Genomic DNA, 13,980 nt, shown 5'->3' with positions numbered 1-13,980 from the left:
CATGCATGCATGCAATTGCTATATATATGCATATATATGTATATGTATGCCTGCATGCATGTAAACATTGACGCTGTGTCAGCGTTTGTGCCGAAGAAGGAAGAAAATGTCGGCAAATCTGTCGATGTGCGTTCCGGTTTTCGGCTTTTTTTCCCGATATCGAGCGGGTTCTCGTGCACGGTGTAGCTGTTTGAGTTTGCATGCAGAGCGATTTTTGCCGGCAAAAAGAACTGGGCATATCGGCCCGCTGTTGCCTCCGAGGGCGTCCTCCTGAGTGGGGGGCGTTTTTTGCGTGGGCATCGTCTCGTGGAAAGTGGAGAGGCTTGCGCCGGCGGTTCGCAGAAAGAGCGCGTTTTGGCAACTGGACGGTCTGCCGCTACCACCCAGCCTTTCTCAGCGGGAGTTACACGAGCTGTATGGCCTTTTAATCCGGGAACGGGCGGTGGAATGCGATTCAGAGGCGCGCTCTTGCCTCAGGGATTTGTCAGGACTTCAGATCGGTCAGAGAGGGCCGCTTCAGGAACGAACGCGACATGTGAGCGGTCGTCTAGTGTGACAAGTTTTGGTTCTCTCGCCATAACCCTCGAACGAGAAAACTGCGGCAGTCGCCACCCTTCACCCTGAGCACCTTCGCGCCTGTTCGGATTTTTTATCTCCATCTTTGAATGTCATCACGTCCAACGCACATCCTTACAAGAATATACGCACACCTATATTTACATACATATATGCGTATGTAGATATGTATGTGAAGTGTATCGGGCAGCAAACCCTGAGTCCGGTAAGTTCACATGCATCCTGCACGTATTTAGCGGGAGCATGTCTACCTGTATCTAGAGAGAGATGTATGGGCATAGCATGAGGAAAGATGGTCACACTGCTGTATATATAGGTAGATAAAGATATGTCGATGTGTGCCACATGGAGAGGCTAGAGTCGCCAAGGACGAGAGAACAGGCCTTGCGAAGGAGCGTCACGGTTCGATTCGGTGTTCTTTTTCCGGATATTTCTTGGCATTTGGTATTTTTTGAGGCCGTTTTCTGTGGACCTGGCAAAGGCCCGGTCGCAGAGAGACACGCGGACACTTTTCCGTTCTCCTCCCCTGAGTTCGACGATTCCTGCCGTCTGGTCTTCTGCCGCCCCTGGGTTGTGTTCCGTTTTTGTCCTTCTCAATGGTGCTTCTCGTGTCCGGGGGGGAGTTTCCCTTTTTCTCCGGAAAAAGTCTGTCAAATTGTCGCCTCCCTGTTGCCCCACCGCATCCCTGGCACATCGTCCACGGCGTGCACTCGCGGCACCACACAGCTATGTCTGAGCGACAGCTCTCCGAGAGAGACGCGCACACGCCTGTCCCAACGCCCGCGCCTGCCTGCCTATCCAATCGCTATAAGGTTACAACCTCAGAGCGTTTACACGGCTGTGAGCATCGCAGAAAGGACGTGCGCTTCCCTTCTCGCCTGTATGTCGCCTTCCCTCTGTGTCTCCCAACACTCGCGCCTGTCGACGCTTTCTCGCTCTTCCCGAACAACGCCAGAAAACAGTTTTTTGAGGCTGCTCGAGTCTCTCTCGACGTCAGCCGGGACGAAGCGCCTAAATCCGTCTCTGCATAAGTGTCGCCTTTCCGTCGTGCAGAGCCTCGCTCTTCCACAAAAAAGTTGAGAAAACAGTCACGCAGCGTCCTCTGCACTTTTCTCAAGCACCCACACCCAAATAATCGGGCACAGCTCTGGCGCCGCAGAAAGCAAACGCCAAATGCGGTGTGCATGCGTAAACCCGTACGCGGCGACAACGCGCGCGCGCGTCTCTGCTTTCTCTTTCCTTCTTTCTGCTCCCCATTGGTCGCGTCTCCGGAGCGTCTCTCCGCCTTTCCGGGCTTCTCGTCGGGGTTTCCTTCCTCGCTCTTTTTTCCTCAGCCCCTGCGCTTCGACAGACGCCACGCGTTCGGCTCTGCAAATCTGTCGTACAGCGGCTCTATTCTCTCGCGCATCTTTCTCCTCGACAGCCGCTGCTGATCCGCCTAGAAAACGCACGCGCAGCAGAGTAGAAAAGACCAAAATGCACTCCTGTACCTACAATCACACGCATGAAAATGCTTCACACCCCCGGTATACCCGACACCAACTAGATATATATATATATATATATATATATGCTTTATGTGTGGGCAAATGAAATGAGCATCTCTCTGCAGGTGGGTATCTATAGATAGGCACACATATGTACGTATAACTTGTTACCTAGAGATAGCCATATCTGCATCTGCATTTCCGCATATCTCTGTTTACACAGGTGCCCAAGAGTATATGATAGGCATGTGAGGGAAAAGGGAAGGCCTTACCAATTTGAAGAGCTTGGGCGCAACTTCGACTAGCCACTGAGGTTCGATTGTGCAGCAGTCGCGCAGGTACTCTCGGGTGGTCAGGACGAGTTCGTGGTAAATAAGCCATTCAGGGTGACGATTGTACAAGGCGCTGGAAGGATGCAAAAAGACTTGCGTGTGGTCCACCAGCGTGCGATAGCCTTCTTGAGGATCACGGCGGCACGCGTGGCGGAAGTATCCCGCGCAGATGCAGCGGCCTGCGACGAGAAACGCGGCAACAGAGGGCAGAGCGACGTCTCGCACTGGCGACCAGCGACACACGAGGCGAGGGATCCCAGGCGAACCAGTCGCGCGCCCGGAGAGGACAGAACAGCCCCACAGAGCCAAGCAGATCCCCATACGAAAAAAAGACTGAAAACAAACACGCGAAACACCCTACTGCATTCACACGCAGCATCCCCTACACGCATGGGAACATCTGTGCAAAGAGACCCAGAGAGATACAGGTAGACGTCCACATAGTTACACTGATATACGTAGACGTACGCATTTACTGATAGGTATCCATAGAGCGGGACAGCCAGAAAACTTTCAGACATATATATATATATATATATATATATATATATAAACAAGCAGACACTGCATCCTTGTTCTTGTTACAAGGAGAGATGAATCAATCGATGTGTACAGTTTTGATGGCGAACGCAAAATTCTATGCATTCCTAGCGAGAGGTGAGACTATTTCCTCACGAATTCGATTGTAGTCTTTGCCTGCGGAGATGACGTCGAGTTTGTATCTGTCCATGATTGTGATAAGCTGCTTTCGGACATCCTGAGCGCGCCGCATCGCGCGACTCTGCAAATTGGAAGAAAACACAAGCCTCGCAAAACAAAAACGCCACTCAACACCTCACACAAACACCCCGTAAAGGCATACAATATTACTTACGTTTGCATGTATACATATATGTTTAGATATCCATATTTGTATACATATATATATATATGTAGCGTTTGTACTTGCACACGGGCTCTCGGAGGTTGACGATTTTCAGGAACGGCTAGGCTGCGAAACTGAGTGAAGGCGGAGGCTCGGCGCCCACACATCGCCGCAGATTACCATCGCCATACAGATACTCGATACACAGGCAGAAATAGGTAGGCAATACGTAGAGATATACGCGGACCGAGACAGACAGGGCGACGCACGGACGGGTCGCCACAGCCAGGCATCTAGAAAGACCGACAGGTCGATTCAGCTGTTTGAAGCTGCCTAAAAGGACAGAGCTGTGAAGTGTGTCTCGGCGACACGTTTTTTGCCTGCGTCGGACGAACCTGGACGAAGTTCTCAAAACACCACGAATTGGCGAAGCGGTTGCGTTGCCAGCCTCTGTAGATTTCCAGGTAAGTCACGTGGTCTCCTTCAGGCTGGTGGAAGCAGCTCTTACGCTGGTCCGACATGGCTTGTTTGTCCTGAGAAGCCAAGAGGCGCGCGAAAAACGGAACCGACTCACGGTTTGCACCGTTCGCTGGTCACGCGCCTCCCAAGGAAACTGATTGACCTTCAGTCCGCCGAGTCCCACGACAGTCTCAAGGGATGTGACGCACCCTAAGTGTCCCTCGGCGCTGTGTGCATCTCTCCTTCGCCCACGAAGACCATGTCTCTCTTTCACACAAAGGACATCCCCTCGGCAGACACCAGCGACCACCTGCACACTGTATCTACCTAAATAAATACAAATATAAACACATAAACACATACATATGGATACGCGTATGCCTACGTAGCTGGACTGACATGCATACAGAAATATACACGAATGGGTCAATACATATATACATATATATATATATATAGCTAGCTAGATTACACACGCTTCATGCATACGTAATTTGGCGTGTGATTAGAGCCTTTTCCTTAACGAGACGCACGCGACGACTCCCTAGATCCTCGGTCTGCATGTGGGAGAACTCCTGGCCACTGCGCCCCATCTCGCTGAAGAGAAGGGATTGTTCCTTCACCGTTTACGCCTCGTACCTTCGGTCTGTAGAAGACGTTTTGTACGCTCAACATGGAGACAATCGTGATGATTTCGTCACTGCATTTGAGATCGACACTCGCCAGAAGCATCTTGCTCAGCTGCGGCTCCATGGGAAACTCCGCCATCTTCCGGCCAAGGCGCGTCAGCAGGCCTTCGTCGTCCAAGGCTCCTAGCTCATACAAGCTCTCCAAGGCATTAATCAGAGTCTGAAACGAAACAAAAGAGGAAACGGAGAACCAAGCATTCACCCGATGGAATCTATCCCTCTACCTTCAACCATAAATTTTTACCTATCGCATATACGCAGCTGCATACACCCTCAACCATATATATATATATATATATATATATATATATGGTAAATGCATGCACAAATCAATGCCTATCAAGCTTCCCACACAGATACTTGCTGAAGGATGTGTATGCATAGATACACATTAATCTGCTTGCATGCATTGGCTGTCATGCTGCGAGGAAGAAGAGGGTCGGACGGCGCTCCGCATCATTTTCCCCACGTCCTGCTGGAGCCGTGTACTGGCTGTGGCCTTCGCGAAGACCTCACCTGGACGGGTGGCGGATCCATGAAGTCGAAGTTCAGCATGTCGTTCACGCCCATCGCTTTGAGAAGAAGCACAGTGTTCTCCAAGTTCGTTCTCTGGATCTCAGGCACTGCCACAGGCAGCATCTCGCAACGGTATGCCTGCTCAGTGTACAGCCGGTAGCACTTGCCGGGACCTGAGAGACAGGGCGCGCGACAGAACCCGACAAAGAGGCGCTCGCGACGCCGACAAAAAGGGGAACGTGCGCCGGCGCAAATCGACGCGGCCTCTCACAGCGCCGAAACTCCAGAATGGAAACACACCAGCAGCGCGGGAACCAGACGGGAAATCGAAACGCATGCACGGACGCAGACGTATTGCGAAAGAACGGTGAGGAGCGAGACACGAGTAGGGCGCGATCCTAATCTCGAGAGAAAGAGAGACGGATAGAGGTTGAGGGGGCCACGAGAGAGAGAGATGCCGACCCTGCGAGAAGAGAAAAGGGTTGAAACGGAAATAGACAAAGAGCGACAGAACTACTTTAAGGTCGACGTGGACAGGCACTGCCTCAAATGCGGCGGCCGTTATACACAGGCGAGAGGCGAGAGAGTCGCCAACAGAGAGGAGGCAGGCGATCGACGGCACACGCGAAAAAGCTGCTGGTAAAGAGGGTGCACGGCGACGGACCTGTGCGACCCGCGCGCCCCGCTCTCTGTCGCGCATTTGCTTGGCTGATGGGAGCGACGACAAGGCTGTCCATGCCAGTCTTTGGGTTGTACATTTTCATCTTGGCAAATCCCGGGTCAATGACAAAGTAGATTCCTGGAATCAGCAGCAGCCACCACAAGCCGACACCTCTCACTGGACAACGGACGGAACTGCGCTTCTCAGAGAAAAACACACGAAACGGTGACCTAAATGCACGCGCTCGCGTGTGTGTGTGTGTGTGTGTGTGTGGATACACCCACCCGTACTCCAACTCGCGGTACATTCCCTCCGCATATATATATATATACATATGTGTATATTTGTAAGGCCGTGTGCGTTTTAATGAGTCTGCATTCCTGGAAACGGCTCGCATAGAGCGAGGATCATCTCTGGAAGAGTTGGCATACGCTTCCGAATTTTCTCTTTGTTCTCTTGTCTTCCAAGACCGCTAGCGGGCTGGTCGAGTCGCCGCCCCTCAGGGCGACTGCGGGGGTTCGGCCGCCGTCGCCACTCTCTTCTTGCTGGTTCTCCTTCTCCCGCCTTCGCTGCCTCTCTCTTCTTGCTGCTTCTCCTTCTCCCGCCTTCGCTGCCTCTCTCTTTCGCGCTGCGCCTCGCGCCTTACCGTCAATGGTGAGCGACGCTTCGGCGATGTTTGTCGCGACGACACACTTTCTGCATCCTGGAGGCGCCGGGTCGAAAATCATCGTCTGCATTTCCGACGGCAGCGCGGAGTAGACGGGGAGGATGATCAGGGGAGGCGGGTTGGTACTCTCCAGCTTCTGCATGCGCTCGTGCAGCGTTTGGCAGGCCGTGTCGATCTCCTCCTGTCCAGTTAGGAAAAGGAGAATGTCCCCAGGCGGCTCGCAGAGGTGAATCTGCAACACCGTGATCAGCGACGCCTCGACGTAGTCCGCCTCAGGCTCCTTCGTGTAAAGAATTTCCACGGGAAAGGTCCGGCCAGGAATCGTGAAAATGTGCGAGTTGAAAAAGTAGTTGGAGAACTTCTCTGCATCCAACGTCGCAGACGTCACAATCAACTTGAAATCCGGACGCCGCCGACAACAGTCCTGCAGAAAACACAAACCCGTTGCAAATCGTGTGGCGCACAGGCGAGCGCGCAGGCGTCTAGGGGCGCATGCAGGACTGAAATGGAAACCACAACTCGACCCAGACGCCACGACGAGCGCACGGGCACCGCAGAGCGCAAAACAAGCGCCGTGAATTTCGTGGCTCTGGAATGCATACGGACCTCAGATGACTGAGTCAGACAAGCGACAGACGTCAGCCTGCAAATACGTCTGCGAACGCATGCGCGCGTGGACACCTTTGCATGCGCACAGCTCTGTGCGGTCGAAGACCGAATGCATACGGGCATATATGCACTTGTGTATGCACTTCTATGTATCTATGAGTATGTCTGTTACGTGTAGGTATGTATGTGTAGTATCTGCGGTATAGGGAAGGACACAGGTGCGTTTCGGTTCGAGGTTCTCTCCTTCGCATGCAGGTGTTCGGCGTGTATCTGTCGCAATGGCCGTTCCTGTCCGGTGCGTCATCTGCCGCCAAGTTGTGTTCCTCGTTCTCTAATCTTTCTCGCATCACCGAAAGTTTTGCGGCGAGAAAACGTGGCCAGGCCTCCCGCCGCTCGCAAGCGGCTGAGGGCGGACCAAACGAGGAGTGTGCAGGAGCGCCGCAAGCCCGCGGTAAAACTTCTTTCTTCGACGACGCGACACTAAGCGACGCGCCACCCATGCAGAAACACACAACTACAAGATCAATAAAAGTCTACAACTATACGCAACTCCATCTGCTTAAGCCTGTTTGTGAATAATCACAGGCAAACGTGTCCGTGCCTGGAAATACCTCACACAAACACTCCTATCCGACAGGCCTTTTCGCGTTTTCCTTCAGTCGCGCTTCACACATAAACGCAGACAGCGACCAGTGTGTACAAACACACAAAGACACAAATGCACACAAGTACCCTGACATGTACACATATGCAGGCACACGTATACACACATATACACACCTGTACGCACTTATACACATCTACAAGCGAGTGGACCTGGCAGTGTCTGGGCATTCGTGTAAAAATCGTACCTTGAGGAGGCCGAAGAGGACGTCTGTGCTGATGGTTCGTTCGTGCGCTTCGTCAAGCATGACAACGCAGTAGCGTTTGAGGGAGGCGTCGACGAGCGCCTCTCGCAAGAGCATTCCATCCGTCATGTACTTGATGATGGTGTCGGGACTCGTGCAGTCTTCGAAGCGGATGTTGTACCCGACTTCCTGTCCCACTCGGCAACCAAATTCTTCCGCCACGCGTTTCGCGACGGAGATTGCCGCCACACGTCGGGGCTGCGTGCAGCCAATCATTGTCCCGGGAGTGACCAAGCCGGCCTCTGCAATGTACTGCGTCATCTGCGTCGTTTTCCCTAAACAAAGAAAAAGGCATGACGCCAGTGTGCCGAGTCACCACAGAACACTCGCTAGCACATAGCAACTCACATGTGTCCGTATGTATATATATATATGTTTAAATTTAAAAACAGAGGCATGTGTGTGTAAATATGTACGCGTCGATTTGCAAGGGTATGCATATATGTGTGCCTAGGTACACAGGCGTACAGAGGTAACAAACGAGAGTATACACTTGCAGGCATGGACGCAGCGGCTTCAGGACATTCGACGGGGGGATCGAGGCGCTTACCGCTTCCTGTTTCTCCGATGACAATCAGAACTTGATTTTCTTTGATGGCCTTCAACAGAGGCTCTCTGAGGCGATAGATCGGGAGGCCTTGTCTCTGCTCCGCAATGCTTTTGTTACTCTTCTGCCCAAAGCTCACGCTCTTCCCAATGTACATCTTCTTCCACTCTGGCATCTCGTAACTCGTCTGCCCTAACCCCTGGACAAGGACACACACAGCGCAGAAAACATTGGTGCGTCGCATGATGGCACGCATGCAAGCAAACAGGTCTAGATTCAGAGTCGCCTTGACTCCACACGCTTGCGGCGCGCCAGTCCCCCTTACGGATCCAGATACACTCGGCCACAGACCGACCCTGTAGGCAGGCTAGTGTATACATCCATCTACGCAAAAGAATATGTAATGATACATGCATATATACATATATACATGTACATATATACATCCTTACATATATACTTCTATATATACATATAAATATATATATATATATATATATGCGCTTCAACTAGGTAAATATGTGTGCATGTGCACATACTTGCTGAATAACCATCACATATATCGTTGAAAGCAGATCTCCACAGAGCGGTGGATATCAATAAAGAGCCAGCGGAGGCACAAGGCTGTCGTTTTGGTACCTTTAAGGCTTGGGCGATCGTGCGTTCGCCCGGTCCCGGAGCGGGATCCTCCCAGGGTCGACTCATGTCTTTGGGGATGGAGTCGAGAATTGCGGCTTCTTGCGCATTTCGGATTTCCCTTCTTTCTTTTGCCAAGGCCGTGGCGGTGGCGGCGGCGCGAGCGAGGGAACCGTCCGGATTTGCGACGATCTTCACTGGACTCAACTGCATGCCAGTCCGCGTCGTCTGGCCTCGGAGGAAGAGCGCCTCGTCTTCTCGAATCTCGATTTCCACGTCTTCGTCCACTTCGACCGACGGAAGGATCCCGAGCTCCTCGTCGAACAGCGGATGCTCTTCGCGCGTGAGAAGCCCGCTGTGAAGAAGTTGCTGAGCCTCCCACTTGTCGAAGTCGCTCATGAGTCTGCAGAGAGACAGCCAAGAACGCTCGGGCACGGCGACCGATCGGCGTCAAAAAAAACGGAGAGACCCCGAACACGGGCAGGAACAAAGCGGCAAGGGAATTACCTTGATTCACGCAACGCGAAGCAGGACGAAGAGCCTCCGGCAAACGCCCAAAGCTCGAGATTTGACAGGTATCTCCTTTCGCGATTCGAGCCTTACTTGCGCTTTCGGCAGTAGAGCGACTCAACAGTGTTGTCTTTGGAGTCGATCCGAATCCCCGTCAAGCGTCCAATACCTTGTTTCTCTCTCTCTTCTGCTTCGTCGTCGATGCGAATCTTCTTCATCTCGCCAGTGCTGTCTTCTACGATACAGCGACGCAACAGTCCCAGAACCGAGACGCTAGGGGGTTTACACGTTGGAAACAGTGAAAAGCACGGCAAACAGAATTCCCCAGGCACGGCCCGATCAAACGTAGAAATCCCTGTGTCACGACCGCCGTCCCCTTGTCGAGAGGCGGAGACACAGACCCCTGCGAAGTCGGGCCGCTAGATTTTGAGACAGACAAGTATATATGGATGTTTGAACACCGATCGAGAGATGTTTGGACACGTGGATCGGTACGTCCGGTACACATCGATACAGAGGGAAGACACACAAGAGACGCACAGACGGCTGTTGAGCTCCTCTCGCGCTGCGGCAGTGTACCGGCCCAGCTGCCGGCGCTTCTCCCGGCGGAGGACGTCGAGCATGTGCAGAGTCGCGCATGTGCGGAGTCGAGCATGTGCGGAGTCGGGAGCATGTGTGGCGTGGCCTGCGTTACCTTCTTTTTTGGCGAATTCGCCTCGAGGCTTGAGATCCTCGCCTGTCTCCTGGTCGACTTCGCGCATGGACAGCGAGATCTTGGACCCCGCAATGCCAAGGATTTTTACCTTGACAGGCATGTTGCGGTGCACAACGTCCCTGGACACAAGCATCACACAGCACGGCGCGCGCGTTCAGCGGCCGGAGAGCGCGGCGTCTCGCATGCAGTCTCGCTCGGAGACGAAACGCTCGACAACCGCTCTGCGCGCGCGAGCTCGAAGCTCGCCACAGGGGGGGGGGGCGTGTCCCAAGGAGCCCGCGAATGCGGAGTGAACGAACCGCGTCAGGCAGACGAGAAGCTAGGCAGAGCCTCTGCACAGAAGAACTGAGCCCGCAGCGGCATAGAGCGCGGAGTCCGGCGCACCCTGGGAGAGCGCCCAAGCAGGCAAGGAAAAGGAAAGAGTGGGCGAAGCGTGTAGGAAAAGGAGAGACAGTGTCGAAGCAGAACCCGAACGCCTGCAGACGCCACATCCCCCCCCAACGCGGCGAAGACTTTGAGAAGGAAGGAGGGGAGATGGGGAAAAGACGGAATGTGTGGAAACGGCGACCCCGGAAAGCGGGCTGCATGCGAAGACGCCGAGACGTACTGCGGCTGGACAGGGCGTCCATCGGTTTTGACCATGTCGGCAATGTGGAGGAGTCCTTGTCGGGTTCCTTCGTCGAATTCGAGCCGCACGAAGCAGCCGAATTCGACGACTTTGTCCACGACTCCCTCGTAGATCGCGTATCGAATCATCGGACCTTTCCTACCGTAGTAGTGCGCAGGAGCTTTCCCGTCTGTCTTCGGCGCTCGCTCGGCTTCCCCCTCGGCCTTCTTGCCTCCCAGCGGGATGCTGTTCGCGCCAGACTGCACGGGTGCAAACTTCGAGTCTCTGCCGCGCTTCAGCGCCTCCTTCTGTTCTCTCTGGAGCTCCTTGTCGTCCTTCTCTGCGTTCAGCAGACGCTGCGCATGCTCCGACAATGGGGCAGAGTCGTCGGGTCGCTCCAGCTGGAGCTCGGGCCGCGAGAAATCGTTCGGCATGCACAAACCGGGGAATTTCTTCTCCTTCTCTGTCAGCTCGTGGCCGGGAAGGGGAGGCGCGCAGGAGGCCTCAGAAGCAGCGGAAGAGGAAGGAGCGGTACTTGTTTTTTTCCCGGGGAGGTCGAGAACGCTCGCCTTGGCGGATGCCCGTTTCTTCTGGGACAGCTTCTGAATGGTCGTGTAGAGCGACACGGCGAGCGAGGAGGAGACAGCCGCGCCATTCTCTTGGAGCCGCTCCCGGAACTCTTCGAGGGAAGACGCCTCCTCGCCGAGATGCACGACAAACTCGGCGAGGTCTCTGTCGTTCACGCCCCAGTGGTTGTGGAGCTCGGTGGTGATACGCGAGATGACGCTCAGGCGTTCCAGGACATCCATCTTCCCCGGAAAAACAGGCGAGACACCCTGCGGCGGAGGGAGACGTCGAGGACTCAAGGAAGGCGAGCGAGACAGGCAGCCAGGCGCCCCGCCCGGGGGGAAGACACAGGCTCCGGGCCGACGAAACAGACGCCTCAGAGTGGGGTGAGAAGCGCCAAAGACGGAACTCGTGGGTTCGAAGGTCCGTAATCGTCGTGGCCACGTAACGGCCTTTGTCGGCAATCGGAAGAAGCCGACAAACAACACACAAGAGCCGCGTGAGTGGAGACGGGTCGGGAAAAACAGAACGGCGTTAGCCGCGGGCGCGCGCGTGCGCGAGGGGGACACTCAGGAGGCGAAGAAAGTGGGAACGCACGAAACCGAAGAAGCCTTGTACAGTTCAGAATCCCTGCAGCAGCGAGATGGAAGAGGGTGAGCAGAAACAGCGAGGGTGGGCCACGAGAGAAGAAGAAACGCTCGGCGTCATCTTCTCACGGAGTCTGTCATTTTTCACCGGTTACCAAAGGGTTCGAAGGGGGTGCTGCGAGTTTACAGCAAGCAAACCAGAATCGAGGACAGAAAGGCCCATCTAATCGAAAGGCGTTTCTCCCTTTGTCTTTTACGAAAACGCGGAAAATCGACGCAAGAAACGCGGGAGTCGAGCGCATGCAGTCGACCTTGCGTTCATGACGGGGATCTCGGCGCAAATCTGGAGGAGGATCGGCGGCAAACCACCGCTGAAACCGGCTGACTGAGACACGGACTTTTAATCGTTCTCCGAGAAGCAACCGGTGGCCTGCTGTCGCTGTTCTTTCGGGCAAAAAGCTCCGTTGAAACCGGGGCGGAAAAGTCGGCGCGCCTCGAGACATGCGACGGCGAAGGCGTGACGAAAAACGCTCAAGAAGAAAAAGGCGAATAGCTGAAAAGCCCGGAGTTTACAGCGAGGAATATGCAGACGGCTGATTCGGGTGAGTTAAAACCTTTATAAAGTCGAGAGTGCCGTATTTCTTCGCCTCTTGAGTTGAGCGCCGCAGCAGCGAGAGGAACTCGGCGGGGAAGGAATTTCTTTGAGTCAGAACAAAAGGGCCAAAGACACCGGCAGATGAGAAAAGCGCGCGAAGCGGTCAAGAGAAGGTTGAAGAAGGAAGAAGTGAGGGAAGACGAAGGCGAACCGTCGCAAACGTCTTTCAAAGCGAGTAGGACACATACCCAGGTCGAACGCATGCACCAACCTCTGAAGAAAGTATCGCGAGAGGGAGGCACTGGCCCCGAACGAGCAGTCGACGCATACAGCTGCGCGCTCGCAGGCGAGTATCTCTCGTGGTTCCCTCTCTTCTGGTAATCTGCGGGCGCTGATTTTGCAAGAATGGCTCTTTGCAGAACAGCGGGGACAGGAGGAGTACCCTATCCGAGACTGCCCCGTCGATATGTCAAAACGTGGAGCCCGTCAAGCAAACGCGCCTGCCGTGTCGGAAACTTGTCAGCGCTTGTGGGTTCGTTCTGCTTCTTTCTTGTTCCGTCGCCTCTGGATTTAAAACCAGCAAACTCGTAGCAGGCAGTGTCATGCAGGCACGGCAAGCACGATTCCCGAGTCGAGCGGATCTTTTCGGGTGACGGCGGCCTTCTCGCGCCTCCTTCCCATTGGTGGCCTTTCAACGGGCTGCCAAGGCGCCGGAAAGCTATTGAGTCACGCGACAAGATCGCAACTTTCACCTGGTTCTCCTTTGCAGCTGTAGAGCCTGGCCCCGTTGTAGAGATCGAACCGGGTGAACTGCGAGCATTGGCTGCTCAGGTAGGTTCACCTCGCTGAGTGGTGCGACACTGGCAAGAACCTGGAAGAGTCGGTTGCGTTCTGGGCTGCTCGGAGGAGAATTTCCGCGTGTCTTTCCGTGTGAACCGATTCCAACTTCACCACTCTGATCTGTCCGCTCTGCCAGCGCGTGGTACCGGTCCTTTCCTCGACTAAAGTTGGAAGGAAAAGCAACTCGGGGAAGGCAACGAACAGTGTGACTAAGGTGTGTGGATGAGTGTATGTTCTGGGAAACCAAGTGGAAAGGCTTTCTTTTCTTCCTCGCATTCGTGTGCTTCCGAAGAAAAAAAACGCCGGAGAAGCCGCTGAGGGCGCGACGCAACTACTGGCGACAGACGGGGGGTGTGCGCAGCTTCCGGATCTCTTTTTTGGCAGCCAGAAAAGAGTGGACAGAATGACAGCATGGTCGAGGTAAGGAGCAGAAAGGCAGTGGAAAGCGGAAGCAAGGCGGACAGGACCGCCAGGCAGCAGGCCTAGCAGAGTCAGGCACAAACCACGGCGCGAGAGAGAATCTTCCCCAGCACCCTACCTAGCTCTCCGGCACACATGTTAAGAGATGCTGTAGCTTGGAAAGCGCATAGGAATCCTATACTGTTCT

The 13,980-nt window shown here is 54.2% G+C and overlaps 1 protein-coding gene across 1 annotated transcript; it reads right to left on the bottom strand.

The window, feature by feature from the left end:
* Nucleotides 1–1,906: 1,906 nt before the first annotated feature.
* On the bottom strand, nucleotides 1,907–11,593 carry NCLIV_055860 (hypothetical protein; the record flags this gene model as incomplete). The annotated part of the gene is made up of 14 exons (XM_003885140.1): nucleotides 1,907–2,014; nucleotides 2,336–2,619; nucleotides 3,071–3,176; nucleotides 3,656–3,793; nucleotides 4,359–4,568; nucleotides 4,925–5,097; nucleotides 5,589–5,723; nucleotides 6,232–6,676; nucleotides 7,713–8,044; nucleotides 8,320–8,515; nucleotides 8,956–9,355; nucleotides 9,556–9,697; nucleotides 10,157–10,296; nucleotides 10,785–11,593. The coding sequence occupies 14 exons, from the start codon at nucleotides 11,591–11,593 to the stop codon at nucleotides 1,907–1,909; spliced, it is 3,618 nt and encodes a 1,205-aa protein (XP_003885189.1).
* Nucleotides 11,594–13,980: the final 2,387 nt, after the last annotated feature.

This window comes from Neospora caninum, chromosome XI (assembly GCF_000208865.1).
Source record: "Neospora caninum Liverpool complete genome, chromosome XI".
Taxonomy (NCBI): Eukaryota; Apicomplexa; class Conoidasida; order Eucoccidiorida; family Sarcocystidae; genus Neospora; species Neospora caninum.
This window is presented reverse-complemented; position numbering and strand designations above follow the sequence as displayed.